The following is a 14,830-nucleotide window of genomic DNA, read 5'->3' as shown; positions in this document are numbered from 1 at the left end:
CGGGCAGACCACTACGCCCTCTTGCTGGGTCCCTACCTGAAAGGGTTGTGAATGTCCAGATCAATGTGCAGTCCGTTGATGAAGAGCTCTCCGTCTCCCGGGTGTACACCAATGGACTCACTGAGACGCTGAAAGAACATGCACAAAAATTTTAGTCAAATGCCAAAACCCCTAAATGAGCGATTCTATGTTGGTTCTTTTGACAAAGATGTGCACACTGAGAATACATTAGTAAGTTAAATGAAGAAAGTGTGTGCAAGGACATGGAGAAAATAAAATGGAACATTTGATGTTGTTATGGAATTTATTCCAGATACAGATTAGAAACCGATAGTCTAAAATAAAACTGCAACGTCTCTTGATGTTATCGGAAAGAATGCTGCACCATCATGTGGAAAGGCTGCTTATTATATCACACCTTTTGGTTCTCCTCAATTTCTTTTCTCATTTCTTGCTTTACGGCCACTCTTGTCAGTGATCTGTGGGAACAGTAAAACATGTACAGTCACCATCAGCTTTTACCACATCCCAAGCCGGCAGTAAAATGCCAGTTTTAATCTCCAAAAACATATGGGCCATCAAGATGGTACGTCTTCAGTCAACATCCCATAAACACCTAACTCTTACTCAGCATTTTTTGGTGTTATTACAAGCCGTCAGAGCCAAAATAAGCAGACATCAAAAAGCTGATTAGATCTCTGTATCAAAGTTGTATTTAAGAGACAATGCTAAACATCTGGGTTTATAAAACACATATTTCATGTGCACTTTAATAGCAGTATTTGTTTTGCCTGGATTCACACATTGTAACACAGAGAAGGGCCCCTTAAAATATTGCTTTTGGAATGGTACCAAATGTGCCAGCCAGAAAGAGAAAATAAGATGAATTTTCTGACCTGGCTTTGCTCGGAAAGTTCTGACTGAGGTCTCGCATGAGCTTCAAAGCATCAAACTTTGGCACGGACATGATTCTGGCAGCTGCCTGAACACTAAGATCTGTGGAGATCAAATCATGAAATCAGCAGCAGCTATATCTACGACTGCACATGATGTTTCGGCAAATCTAATTCATGCAAAGCAATGAAATAAGATTATATTCAATATGCTGATGAACTTTGTAACTGTTAGTCAAAGACAACAATTCAAAATGAAAGCATTTGGTATAATATGCACTAATTCGACAGCTAAAACAACAAAACTCCTCGCTGTAGTAATTATACATTTCTGTATTTTTTTGCCTCATGATCATTGAACAACTGAAATAGAAAACTGATACCTTGCATTTCCCACACTTTGAGAGGGAGCATGTCATTTGTACTCTCGAGGAGATGTCTGCGAAGCTCAACCAGTTGCTCCTCGAGTTCAGGGTGAGATTTCCTTAAAAGAAGAAAATGAAAAAGAAGATAGAACTGTTCCATCTCTTTATAAAGTCACACAAAGCACAGGATGACCAGCAGCCAAATCAGAACATGCAATAGAAAATCTTTTTTTTTAAACGTTACGTCAAATGACATGTTATATTTAAGCCACTTACTTTAATGTTCCAAAAACAAACCCTTGGACTTCATCACTATTGTCTTCCTCAGCATTTGCACCTGAATCTACAAAGCACAAGATTTGTGTTTCATTGCCTTGGACACAGCGAACTCCAGCACAAAATGTTTGACAAGTCCAAAACTGACCTTTTACTTTAGTGTCATCCACAGCTTTGTATTCTGTGCTTTTGATAGCCAGCTCAACACCATACCCGGATAAAAGCATCTTTTGAGGCTTTGGATTCTGCAAGCAGTGGGAGGCAGAGCAATGGCTTCAATGTAAAATGGTGTAGAGTTTTGTTTACGTGTACATTTCTTTCAAAAGTACTGTGTAATAATCATCAATACTGCACATCCATTCCATGGGAAATGCTTTATGCCTAAACCTATGTACAATTTAGAGCCAACATTATGTGGACACCGATTGAAATGTGTGGATTTAGTGAGCAAATAAAACCAAAGCAAACAGAAATGTTGATCTCCATTCACAAACATTGAGAGTAGAGTGGGTCACACAGTGAAGAGACTTCCAGAACGGTACTGTGATGGGATGCCATCTTTCCAATAAGTTAATCAGATTTCTGGTCTGCTAGATAATGCCACAGCACACTGCAAGTTCTGTAATTGTGAAACGGAAACGCCTTGGAGCAACAACAGCTTAGCTGCACAGCAGTAGACCAAATGCTGACTCCCGAAAAATTATCTTTATTTGCAAGTTGCAGCAGTCACTACCCAGCTCCAAGAATGCCTCGGGAAGCAACGTCAAGACACAATCAGTTTTTGGTAGCTTCCTGATATGGGTCTCCATTGCTGAACAGAAACACATATATATGCCTAACGTCACCATGTGCAATGCCAAAAGGTGTAAAGCACATTGGACTCCACTTGAATAACTAGCAGAAGAGGAGTAATGGTCTGGGCATGCTTTCCTGTTGACGATACTACACAGTCAGTAAAAGTTACAATCTATAACATGTTTTACCAGAGGGAACAAGAAGCACATGGGCCCCCACATGCAGCAGCAGATTCACTGACATTCAACCTTGACACTGATGTCACTGAGATTCAAAGCACTGCCTCATGCTTTTACAGGCACAATAAGAAGTCTTTCACACCCACACTCTGATTTTCTTAACAGACATCTTAAAGAAAAACACCTTCTACTCCATCAAAGGCATATTTATATTGGTTAGTTTTTGAGTTTTCAGTTAGATTTTGTGGAATCTCCTAAAAGCAATAATGTCACTGTTGTACCACTGCAATTGGGGCTGGGCGATATAGGCAAAATGGAAATTTAATAAATAGGCTAAATAGTCTATTTGAGTAACCAAATGGTAAAGCCTATTTGTGTATACTCATGTTTGACTTATACAAATAAAATAAAAAACACTGAGTTTCTCATCTTATTAAGAACTTAATTGCAAAATAAACATTTCACAGCATTTAGCTATTGATAATTTTCAATGTACATCCTGAGAAAGATACAACCAAGTTAGATACCAGACTAAAAGGAAACCACATTATTAATTAAAAACATTTTATTAGTGGAACATTACTTTAAAATAGCTGCAAAAGCATTGCTACTCACCGCTACAAAATGCCGGAGCACATATATAAGTGTGCCCTCTACAGCCCTCTCTGACAGCACCTTATGAAACGAGGTGAACTTCTTGGTTCCAATCTCAGCATAGAGGATCACGATTGGCGCATCTGTTTTATTTACCCCTGGATACGTGTGGTCTTTCTTGTATAAATATGGTTTGGGCCTGCAAATAATTGAAAATGTTGTTAAAGACATAATATAAATTAAAAAATATGTTTCAAAAACCTTCATTACAGGGGAAATGGAGTCAGTAAAGGCAACAAAAATGTATAACCAAACAACCGTTTAAACTTTTCATATTGTTCTGCATTAAAGATTGAGTTTATCCATGGAGGGGAAGAAAGCGCCTTTCTGCATTACCTGCCTGCAGCCACCTTCAGGAGCTTCTTGATGTCTTTGGTACTGCAGCTATGTTGACCATGAATGGAGACGAAGGCAGGGCAAGCCTCAGGCGGAGGCTCGTCACTGGCTATCTGTTAAAGAGCATAGAGGAGTGAAGGAATGTTTTTTAAAACAGTGGCCACAACATGACGCTAACAATGGCAGGTTCTGGTGAAGACCCATCACTCTTTAACATGGGCCAAAGTTAATGAGAGGTAAATCCGTTATGTGATTGATATTCTACAGCAATCATCACAACGATGTACATTGTGCAGAACAACACCTCATTTCAGCTGCAAAAGGCCATTATTCATTCAACTTAATCAACCAGTGCATCGTTGTATACTTACTGTATATACTTAGGCATAAACCAAAGTATCGGACATATTTTGACCAGATGTTGGCGCTAGATGAAAAGTCAGGGGAGGATTAAAGTGATAGATATTCATCCTGTGGGGACCATGAATGTTGAGATATTTCACTGGATACGTGAAAGGTTTGACAGAGTATAGACATTTGCGTATAATTAAATGCACAATGTGCACCTTGATAAAGGCATCTGAGAGTGATACAAAAAACACTCCTATCAATTTCGATTACCAACGCTAACTCTTGTTTGTCACTGGATTAATGACAGATAATTAACTTTATCAACCTTTTAATTATGTGAGAAAACACAGGGATATACAAATACTGTTGTGAGAAAAATAATCATTGTGTGTAGTATTTAACACAGCCGTTTGAGAATAATTACCTTTAAAGATTATGCCAAAAAAATGTAAACTGTAAGTAAAGCCTGCAGAGCAACCTGGGTCAAGAAGGATACACAATGAAACAGTCCCAAACAAGAAATGAACCTCGCTCTCTTGCATACCGAAATATTCCCACGATACTCTTGAGAAGGTTTTGAAATAGTCTTACTTATATGATCACAACGTACCTGCTGAGATGCTTGAACAGCTGGTGAGTATGACCGTAGGGCCAGAGCAAATTTAAGGAGATTAACTTGAAGATCTGTAAGAAACTGGCCAGCCTTCTTCACGATCAAGTTGTAGTACGAGCGCACGGATTCTGTGAGACACATCAACATTAGTAATGAGGTTTCTCAGAAGAGAAGAACACACATCAAGGTCTTAAAGTTTTTAAAATATATTGTGGATTAGATCAACACACCTCCTTGCTTGTATACAGTGAGCTCTTTCACGGTGTCAACAAACTGCCAGAATTTTTCATTCCCATCTTCTCCAATGAACTCACTACATATGAGTAAAATAAAATATTAGTCAGCATTATTCATTAACCACAGTATGTTCCAGATAACCACTTAAAAAGCTAAAGACCACATAATAATGCTACATTTTCTGGTCAAAATTCTTCCCAGCCTTGGTTCCATAATTTTTACTGAAAAGTATCACACAGACATTATAGGCATAAAAAAGGTTACAATAAAACCACAAAATATTTTCACAAACAGAATAAAATCATATGTTCTTGACCAAAGGCTCTGGTTATACCATAAAAAGAGAGCTTTTTCACATAATGTAAGTCATAAACAGTGTTAACAACAAAATTACTTTTGGTTGCTATTTAAGTCCATTGTGTATGAAAACTAAAGTTATCCACTAAAGGACACATATTTACAGAATTGCTATTTCTTTTGGGATGGAAGCTGTCAATTTAAGAGTAACTTTCCCCATATACAGGTTCCCCAACCTGCAATAGTTCCCCATCACTAGAATATGAGGCAACTAATACAAATCAATATTATGGTCAAATCATTTCTGTATTTCTTCCCAAGGCCCATCCAGGTCAATGAGGTCATGGTATCTGTATTTTACTGGAAATGTTTGAACAACCTAGAAGGAAGTTTGCAGCCAACCATTTAAAAGAAATACATATAGTTGCTATGTCATAGGTCAACTCCAGATTTAGACACAATATATTTAGTCTACTTTTAAGACAGATGTGTGTGAGTGACAGATGCCGGTGTGCATAATATCCAGAGGTGAGTACCTTGTTTCCAGAAGGAAAGGCGTCATGCTCCACTTTGCCGATAGACTGGCAGTGACGCCTTTGGGTGCTGATATGACCTGATGTATGTTCAGCAGCAGCAGTGAGAGCACAATAACGTTCCTCATTGCTTCCGGCCAGGTGTAACACGAGCCTACGGTCGCAGAGAGCAAACACCAACGCCTTCAGTACAGCTACTTGTGAGAAGTGCCAGTAGGTGCCACGTAGCGTTAGTTACTCCAAGTTATCTACTCCAGGACACCGGTACAATCAACATTACTAACACAAACGTAGAAACTCAGAGGACACCGTTTCAGAAGAAGCTAGCTAACGTTACATGTGCAAATCATGTGGACCTTTATGGTTCGCGAGACGTTTTAACCCACCGGACGTCCAGAGGGGTCAGGCAGACTAAACTTAGCTGTAACAGAAAGTACACAGCTTTGTCGTGAATGAAAACGGCAACGTTACAACTACAACGAGTCTACAAAGACCGTTCGCCACAAACATGTAACGTACATTAGAGAACCATAACCATTCGTTACTGTGTTGCCAATAACGTGTCCTTCTCCCAGTTAGTGATGCTGACCACTTCCATACAAAGCGAAGTATTTCGGGCAGTTGACAACGAGTACCGCTAGCTAGTTGCCGGGGTAGCGGCGTATTGTGATGGCTCGCGCTGACCTTTATTCGTGTCTAAAACAACCGGGACATAAACAAAATAATGGAGGCTATTATCATTTTTAGGCACAATGTAGCGTATGGTTTAGGTGGACACAATTAATGACAGCGAGTGTAAAGTATTAAAAAGCGGGTGTTAAAGTTGTAATTCATTCTGGCACAGCGGAAGACAGCTAAAGAGGCAGACGCTGAGGCTCAAACACTTTCCCACCAAACACTAGAGCGTGTTGCAGCGGCACTACGGTGTAGTGTGTGTGTGTGCGTACGAGTATGTGTGATGGGTTAATTTTAAGATACAGGCAGCACACGCATGGTATAAGTTAACATTATTATAGCATTAGTAAGTAACATTATTATAGCATTAGGTAGCATTAGTAACATTATTATAGCATTAGGCTAATCATACAGTTATTATAGATTAAATGATTTGTATGAATCTATCAATCAATAATTTGCATAACTTAAAAACACTACTATTTCCAAACTGGCCAACTCCATATCATCTTACATTAGACCCTCCCTGCCTGGTAAATGCTCACTTCTTTGGCTATCCATGCACCCATTTTAAAGTCGACTTTTTTAAAGACTGAGCTTTCTAAGCCCAAGCCAAGATGCTAACTTCACAGGGTCATTTTGGAAAGCTCCTAGAGCCACATAAGACACTGTTTTCACAGGGTGAGCTTCACATGACCAGTGAACTGATCCTTGTGTGTAAAATAGTTCTTGCTAAACTCAATTTCGGTATCACTTATAATGTAAAGCCTTGATCAGTCACTAGTCATGACTGATCAATTGATCAAAACTGAAAATCCTTGGTGCTTAATTAAGGAGCTGTAAATAAAAAATATATCAATAATGATGGATGGATATATATATATATATATATATATATATATATATATATATATATATATATATTACAGATAATTAACCTTATCCACATTTTAATTCTGTGAAACCCCACAGGGATATACAAGTACTGTTGTGAGAAAATGAATCATTAGTGTGTATTTAACACAGTATGAGAATAATGACTTTAAAGATAATGCCAAATAAATTAAAACTGTAAGTGCCTGCAAATCAACCTGGGTCAGAAGGATAAACAGCCTTAAACAATAAATTAACCTCGCTCTCTTGTATATGTAGCTACTTTTGAGCTTTTGAGAAGGTTTTGAAATAGTCTTGCCATGATCACACCATGAGCGAGATAGATAGATAGATATATAGATAGATAGATAGATAGATAGATAGATAGATAGATAGATAGAGTTAATTCACAATTTGCATATGTTAATTGCGCACAACTCAACCTTTCTCTGCAAATGCCTGGCATGACATGAAGTAATGCACCAGTATTTTATGGTTCAAAAGGATGTGTGACTATAGCCATTAATGCTGCAGAGAAAGCAGCTGTTTCACTTTTAATTGGCTCGCAGTAGTCTGTCTTTTCAGCAGATATTAAACATTAAATTAGGCTATAAAAAAGACTTCATCCTTCCACTGGCAACGGTACCGCACAGAGCCACGTCTCTAATCATTAAAGGTCATACTCGGATGAATGCGCTTCAAAAAGTTACAACGAATTAGACATATTCGCGAATACATTTCCATGTTGTTTTAGTTCAGTGTCCGTGTGGGCTTCTGGCTTTTGCACTGGGTGTGAAACAAGATTATGGGATGGACGGATGGGGATGCAGCCCAACCACGGCGAGAGCATAACGCATATTTGTCTGCTCGGATGCAGCAGCATCCTCTCAAGAGCATCACAGCGCACACAGCCAGACCGAGGATGCTGCCGGAGGATCCAGCCCGACAGTCCGAGCCGTGCGCGGCACATCTCTGCTGAAGTCAGTCCATCACCGAAGTGAGCCGTACTGCGCTTTAGACTGTGGTCAGCACGAGAGAAGAACAATATAGAGACTGGGGGGAGGGCGGAGGGGGGACGGGGGACGGGACTCAAAACTCTCATCAATCTTGAACTTGATACCGGAGGATGGGAGTCGCCCGCACGGATGCAGCTCTCCGCCGGCGTTAGAAGTTGGACAGTCGGGACCTTTGAATGCCATGACTCTTGACTTTGGACAAGAATTCCAGCGCAGTGCAGACGAAGGGGAAAAGGTGCACTTCCAGTTTACCGGAGGGTGTTATCTGATCAACATGTGGCACGCAAATAACAGGCATCTTTAGTCTTTCTTGAGGGCATGGACCATTAGGGTATTGATCCCCGGAGAACCCACGGGTGCTACTTATTATTCACAGTAATGGAATGAAGACATTATCTTGATATAATGGATGATAGATCCAGTAAGCTCATCTTGGTTCCTATTCTAGCGGTTCTTTTTGTTATGATAGGTTACCAGTACATCTGTCCCGCGGGCAGCAATTCGTGCTACTTTAAGGCTGGAGAGAAACTAGGGGGGGTAAGCCTGCTCTCCACCCCGGACCAGGACAGCGACGATTTCTACAGAGACCAGGACCTGGAGGACGACAGCCCCCTGAAACAACCGTCACAATTCAACTTCACCGAAAGAGACCTCGACCGACACGTGGAGTTCAACATCAAAGGCGACGACGTGATAGTGTTTCTGCACATCCAGAAGACCGGAGGAACCACTTTCGGGAGACACTTGGTGAGGAATATTCGCTTGGAGCAGCCGTGCGACTGCAAGCCGGGGCAGAAGAAATGCACATGTCACCGACCGGGGAAAGAGGAGTCCTGGCTCTTCTCCCGGTTCTCTACCGGCTGGAGCTGCGGACTGCACGCGGACTGGACCGAGCTCACGAACTGTGTGCCTGTCATTATGGAGAAGGATAAGGAGGCCCAGAGGAATAAAAGGTATATGTCTGATTTCCCTTGTGTGAATGTGTGTGTGTGTGTGTGTGTGTGTGTGTGTGTGTGTGTGTGTGTGTGTGTGTGTGTGTGTGTGTGTGTGTGTGTGTGTGTGTGTTTATTTTTGCTTAAATAAGCTCTGTGGCTCCCAAACCACCAGGGTCCCAGAGCAATGTGTACAAACAGGCACGAAAGCCACATGCACTGGAGGCTCCATGGTGTATTCAAAAGTTAAATTTTGCCCTGGTGTTAATTGGCAAAGCCTTCAGTCTTGAACAGCAAAAGTGAGCAATGATGGATGGGAGGGTGCTCCCACTGGAGGGATATTTTAGCCAGGAAGTCAGGGACAATATATGCTGATTGTCAAAGGGCACATAATCACAACCAATCAATCCCCCAGCAGGCAGCTCACTTTGGAGGTGCAAGGGTGGGTACGCACACATCTGTTCAACTGGGGACATTATGGGGATAGTATGAGCTGCCATGACAACATTTACTTTCTTTTACATTTACTTGTCTTTTACTTTGCTTTGGCCTTCAGACAAATACAACTTTTGCATTTGTCCTTTGAAATCACATCAGTTGCTCAAAGTGATTGTGTTCCTGCCCATGGTGTGTGCCGGTGCTGTAATTGACTGAGAGTTTTATGAAAACACGCACACTCTGTTTCCATAAAGATAAGTTAAAGGGTTAGTGATTGACTTTTTTTCTGCCCCGTGAATGAGGGTATCCATCTCTGTTGTTCAAAATTGGAGTGTATCATACTTAAACCCGATCCATACACCTGAACACACTTCTCCCCCTGCAACCTTGATCCCAGTCCCTCTGAGGTGTTCTCGTTGGCTTTACAGAACAGTTGCACTACTGTTGTATCACAAAAAGTATCAACATGCAATGCCATCGTATTTCAAGACTTAGTTCAAATTATCCTATAATTTCTGGTGTAGATGCCCAGAAGAGCAAAGTAGAATCGGTAATTGCATTTGCATTATTTTCCCAATATCTTCTGTTATAATTGCAGTAGAAAAGACAATATTAATTGCGATAGAGATCCTGTTACAGTCACAAAAGAGGGCCACGATGTAATTAATAAGTTATATTTCCTCAAAGATACTTTTTCGAAAAAGCCCTATATGCTTGTCCCACAAGCATACAACAATCCCATTCTCTCTCTTTAAAAAATACAATCTTACACTTAAGCACATGAGCACATGATTTATTTCTGCTGTGCCAAGTGTTTCCTTTACTTAGGAAAGTGCTCACTGGATGGGACAGCTCTTCATTTCACAGCTGCAGCATCTATTCTGCACTTACTAGTCCTCGGTCCTTTGTTCTTTAGTGGGCTCCCACAGCATCTATTCTGAGATAATTCTGCCTCGACTAAGACTGTTGGCAGACACACTACGTTAGACCCCTTCACTCCCGAGTCACTGCACACGGCACATTTACTAAGTGAGATGACTAACAATTATTATGCAAATGTCATCTTCATAATCATTTTGTGTGTGAGCAATTAGTTAATTGAAATATCTTAAACGGCATAAGGTCAAAGTAAAACAGCCCCCTTGTACAGTAAAATGCATACTTTAGTCCACTTGTTACAAAAATCTAAACTCCACCCTGAGGGTGCAATGGGGAATACCAATCATTCATCACTGCCAAATTCAGATGGCATACCCTTGTTTTGCGGCTGAGAGCCTCTCAGACGGAGTGGCTGTCTTTCAGCAGTCCCGGGCATTTCACCTTGCCAGCTCTTGGGATAGCAGAAAGGGGTGGCCGGGGTGAGCGGTGATGGCACTGCCTGCGTGGCATTGCGTGGCCTTTTCAGCCGAGCAGGGCACTCTGCGCGGTGAGCCAGCCGTGCTGCCCAGGAAAGGTCAGGCATGTCAGACTGGATCAGTGTGCGTGTCCTAGGGCGGGGCTCCTCTGGAGTGTGCCGTCAGTCACGGGAGAAGTGGAGCGGGCGAGCCTGCCTCTCTTCAGGGGCTTTTTTTTGGAAAAACATACCTCTAAGTGATGTCCTCTTAAGTTGCTTTGTGGAGAAAGCGTCATGGCATTACCTTGTCTGCTGTATGAAGATGGCTTGTTGAGCAGGTTGTTTTCCTCTCAAAAAGAGCTGCGAGAATTATTCAAATGTAGATATATACAATGTGACACCGGGTCACAAAACCAGGAGCTGCTTCTTAAACTGTACTTGCATGAAGCATGGAGTTAATGTGTCTTCAGAATTGTTTTACATTAGTAGTAAACGGTTGTCGGTCAGTATCAGAGAAATACTTGATGTTAATTTCCATGAAAAATAAAAATGAGCAAGTTCAGTTTCTAACCTCAATATTATTTTCTAACCTGGTGCAGTCAGAATCTCTTTTATTGAGATTAAAAAACGGCAACAACAACACAGCTTTATTGTTAAGGCTACAGGTCTGAGGGTGAGGAAATGAGTCAAACATACAGCCTGAAGTCCCTAGAGTGAAGCATATTATACACCTTCAATACAGCAGCAGTGTTTGACTGAATGCTCTTTGTATATTAATATGTATATTATGTTTTAACTTTAATCACATAATGTTTGCTTATAAGCAAATACCAGCAAACCCTATTTTAAAGGCCCTTCAGATGATATAACATTGAATATTGAATATGTCACATTGTTATTCATACATTAGCTGAGTTGACAACATTCTCGTAGAGCTCAGTGTGAGCTTGGTTTGTTTTTTAATTTAAATCAGGAGAAGACAAACTATTTACCTGATTTACTGATTCTGAGTCCTTCATCCTTCAAGGCTCCCTTGAAAAAGAAATATGAGTTTGTTTACTTGCAAACAAAATGTTTGATGGGATATATATTGGTGACCTTTAATGCCTTTTGAATTTAGAGATAAATGTAGGAAAGCAATGTCTCACTTTGGTTGATAATATCTGTTGTATATTGGTTTGAGTTCAAGAACGAGCCACTCCTGAATGTGTATTCACTACAGAAGTTCATTTTTAATTAGAATTCTTCAAAGTGTTTAAAAGAAATTTGGTGAAGAGCAAGATCCTGGGCCAAGGAAAAAAAGGACTAGTTTTGGTGTGAATAGGGTCATCATAACTCCTAAACTGTTTTTTGGATTTATTCTTTCTATTCAGTTACATCCAATGCAACTATATTAATCCCTGCAAGGAATTGTACGCAGCAGCCCACCAGGTCAACTAATACTTGCATAATAAATAACGGGAAAAAGCGGTTCATCTTGAGGCGAAAAAAATCAAATGCTGTCAAACTCTGTGTGAATATCTGGTAATAAGCACACATCTACCTAAAAAGGCCGCTCCCATTTCTGCCATGCAGAATGTGTGTTGCTGCGAAAAGGCATGAATCTAGTTTTCTAGTTGTAAACAAGCAAATAATCCTTGTTTCTGTGCCCTCAGCTCTATTCCAAAACACATCTTGCAATTTTGTGTGGTTATAAATTCCAGTTTGGAATACAAACATAATCGACTTCAATACATGAGATGAAGCAGCCAGTACTGAGTTAACAGTGGAAGGTTGTGTTTCGCCCCACGAGTGTCTTGTCTCGTCCACTTGGCAGGTACATTCATTTATGATTTGCATAATGGCCATAACAATTTAGACCAGTCAAATGAATATACATTTTTTGTAAAGTCTTTAAAGGTTTAGACAGTGTTAACAGCTTTTTTCTCCCCCCTGTTTCATTTCATGCTAGTTGTTCCCCTTTTAAGTGTGGCCTCATGTTAATTTTATGCACATGCTGATGTTGTAGTTTTTTATCAATTATAAAATCTTCATTAGCAGCTTTCTTGTTGCTTGTGCATAATGAATGCTCAGTTCAGAAGTACAAAGAGACCAAAGCCCAAACATGAGTACAGTATGGTCGCTCTTCGATACTCTCCTTTGATGAAGCAAAGAGAGAGAGAGGGATGTGCTTATGTAATGACAATGGACGTCCTCTGCTATGATTCTGGATAATGAAGTTTAGATCACTGTGTCCTCGAGGTTTTGTATGTTATGTGGACTGAAAAGCTGTCTTGAAAGTATAGTCTATATGTAAAAATGGTCAACTACTCTATTTTGATTTTTGAGTGATTTTTTTTTGTAAATTGTGTGTGTCCTTAATGATATTACTAACTTAAATCAAATGTACAGATAGGCTATACCAAAACTGTTAAAATAAAAGCCCTTAAAGGCTCCTTTACCATGATCATATACTTAATCAGTGTCATTCTTGTGGATGTGATGAAAAAGTTTGGTGGGCATTATGAACTTTTGTGGTTCTGGTTCAGTCTCCTGTATGTCACCAATATTACCATTAATAGTCACTTAAGCTTCGTTGGAATAGTACCCAATGAATGGCGGGTAATTCAAAATCATCAAAACTCCTGCCAATTTTTATCCACCATTCATAAAAAAATAACATATTCACATTCCCTTAGATTCTACAGCAATCCTACAAGAGCAGTAATAGGCTGTTATTACATAGCACACCAATGACGCGCCCCAGTCCTTTGCAGAATAACACCCCACATCATATTTTATTCATAGGTGATGTAGAGAGGGCTGCAATTACTGCATGGTTGTTATCACTTACAGCTCGGATCACTGAACCATGCATGTCTCACTCTATCTACGACACTTTTTGAGTAATTTTTCATTGAGATTACACAAAGGGAGAAGTTACATACATAATCAAACATGAAGTGTGACACACTTCATGACAAGACATTGCCCTCAAAACAATTTTATCAAGTGCCAAGGCGTGCATCTCTATTATCTGATGTCCATTGTTCTTTTTCTTCAGTTCAGCTACAATTTGTTTGAATACCGCATCACTAGGATGGTGATATTTTTGTTACTATCCAATCAAATTATTGTTGCAACTCTGCCTATCAATGTGACAAAACTCCAGATAATTATCATCAGAATCTGCCTATTGTTTGCCCCTACAAAGCTGTTGAGTGACGTTCAGCTCATTGTTTAGCTTTTCTGGTTTGGTTCACTCCAAGTGACAACCTCCGAGGCTGAAAAATTAAGCCAGCGTGGAAGTGCCAAAATCTGTAGTACATCGAATGGCCACTTGGGGGTGGCTCTGAAAGCGAGACGATCCCTGTATAAACCATGCCCAACTTTACAGACTGGTACAACGTTTGGTCTCCCTCGCTTATTTCCCTATTCATAATAGTTGTAAGAGGAGTACATTGTATATAACTCACTCGCAAAAATTATATCAACACGCTCACAGCCCCTAACTGTCGGCTCATTTAAGTCACTACATTTTCCATGACGTTGTCCATGTTTTATATAGTCTATGGTTCAGTCTCACTGCTCTTATAGCATCGTTCTCGATCGCATAAGGCAGCTTTTGTGGAGCATTGTGCAGCTAAATACCCAGAAGTTTCCCTCAGGGGTAGGTCAAGAACAAGTCAGTACTGGACTTATATTCATCAGGTGGACACAAACACGACTACGGCAGAATATTGATGTTGCTCCATAACTGCTGGATATGTAAAATAATCCAACTTTTTGCTAACACTAACTCCACATCAACTCAAAAGGTGATGACATGCCCCCTAAGTGGCCAAAAAGATCGGTCATTGCTGGTTTAAGGTATTCAAGTATGAATGGTTGGGGTATTTCATATCTATTGAACAAAAACTTTAGCACACATTTGCAACTTCAATTGAAAACAGTAATACCAATAAATTGATTAATTTTCTTTTCTGACATAGACTTTTCTTCTATTCTGAATCCTCTCAGCGAGTAAAAAAGAGAAAGTGCCCTACCTCTATGAG

At 40.2% G+C, this 14,830-nt stretch overlaps 2 protein-coding genes across 2 annotated transcripts in view; one reads left to right on the top strand and one right to left on the bottom strand.

The window, feature by feature from the left end:
• Positions 1–5,657, bottom strand: part of uggt2 (UDP-glucose glycoprotein glucosyltransferase 2) — a gene marked incomplete at both ends in the record, with an annotated part of 30,811 nt that extends 25,154 nt beyond the window's left edge. The window contains 10 exons of the mRNA XM_079230900.1: positions 37–128; positions 419–479; positions 897–996; positions 1,277–1,377; positions 1,535–1,779; positions 3,124–3,301; positions 3,499–3,611; positions 4,460–4,590; positions 4,693–4,775; positions 5,533–5,657. Coding sequence (XP_079087026.1) covers positions 37–128; positions 419–479; positions 897–996; positions 1,277–1,377; positions 1,535–1,779; positions 3,124–3,301; positions 3,499–3,611; positions 4,460–4,590; positions 4,693–4,775; positions 5,533–5,657 — 1,229 coding nt within the window. The remainder of the gene's footprint in view (positions 1–36; positions 129–418; positions 480–896; positions 997–1,276; positions 1,378–1,534; positions 1,780–3,123; positions 3,302–3,498; positions 3,612–4,459; positions 4,591–4,692; positions 4,776–5,532) is intronic.
• A 2,841-nt stretch (positions 5,658–8,498) lies between these two features.
• hs6st3b (heparan sulfate 6-O-sulfotransferase 3b) overlaps positions 8,499–14,830 on the top strand; it is a gene marked incomplete at both ends in the record, with an annotated part of 49,342 nt that continues 43,010 nt past the window's right edge. Inside the window, one exon of the mRNA XM_079231301.1 lies at positions 8,499–9,046. Coding sequence (XP_079087427.1) covers positions 8,499–9,046 — 548 coding nt within the window. The remainder of the gene's footprint in view (positions 9,047–14,830) is intronic.

The sequence above is a fragment of the Taurulus bubalis genome (genome assembly GCF_910589615.1).
Source record: "Taurulus bubalis genome assembly, chromosome: 15".
Taxonomy (NCBI): Eukaryota; Metazoa; Chordata; class Actinopteri; order Perciformes; family Cottidae; genus Taurulus; species Taurulus bubalis.
Note: the sequence above shows the minus strand (reverse complement) of the source record. Positions and strands in the feature narration are given on the sequence as shown.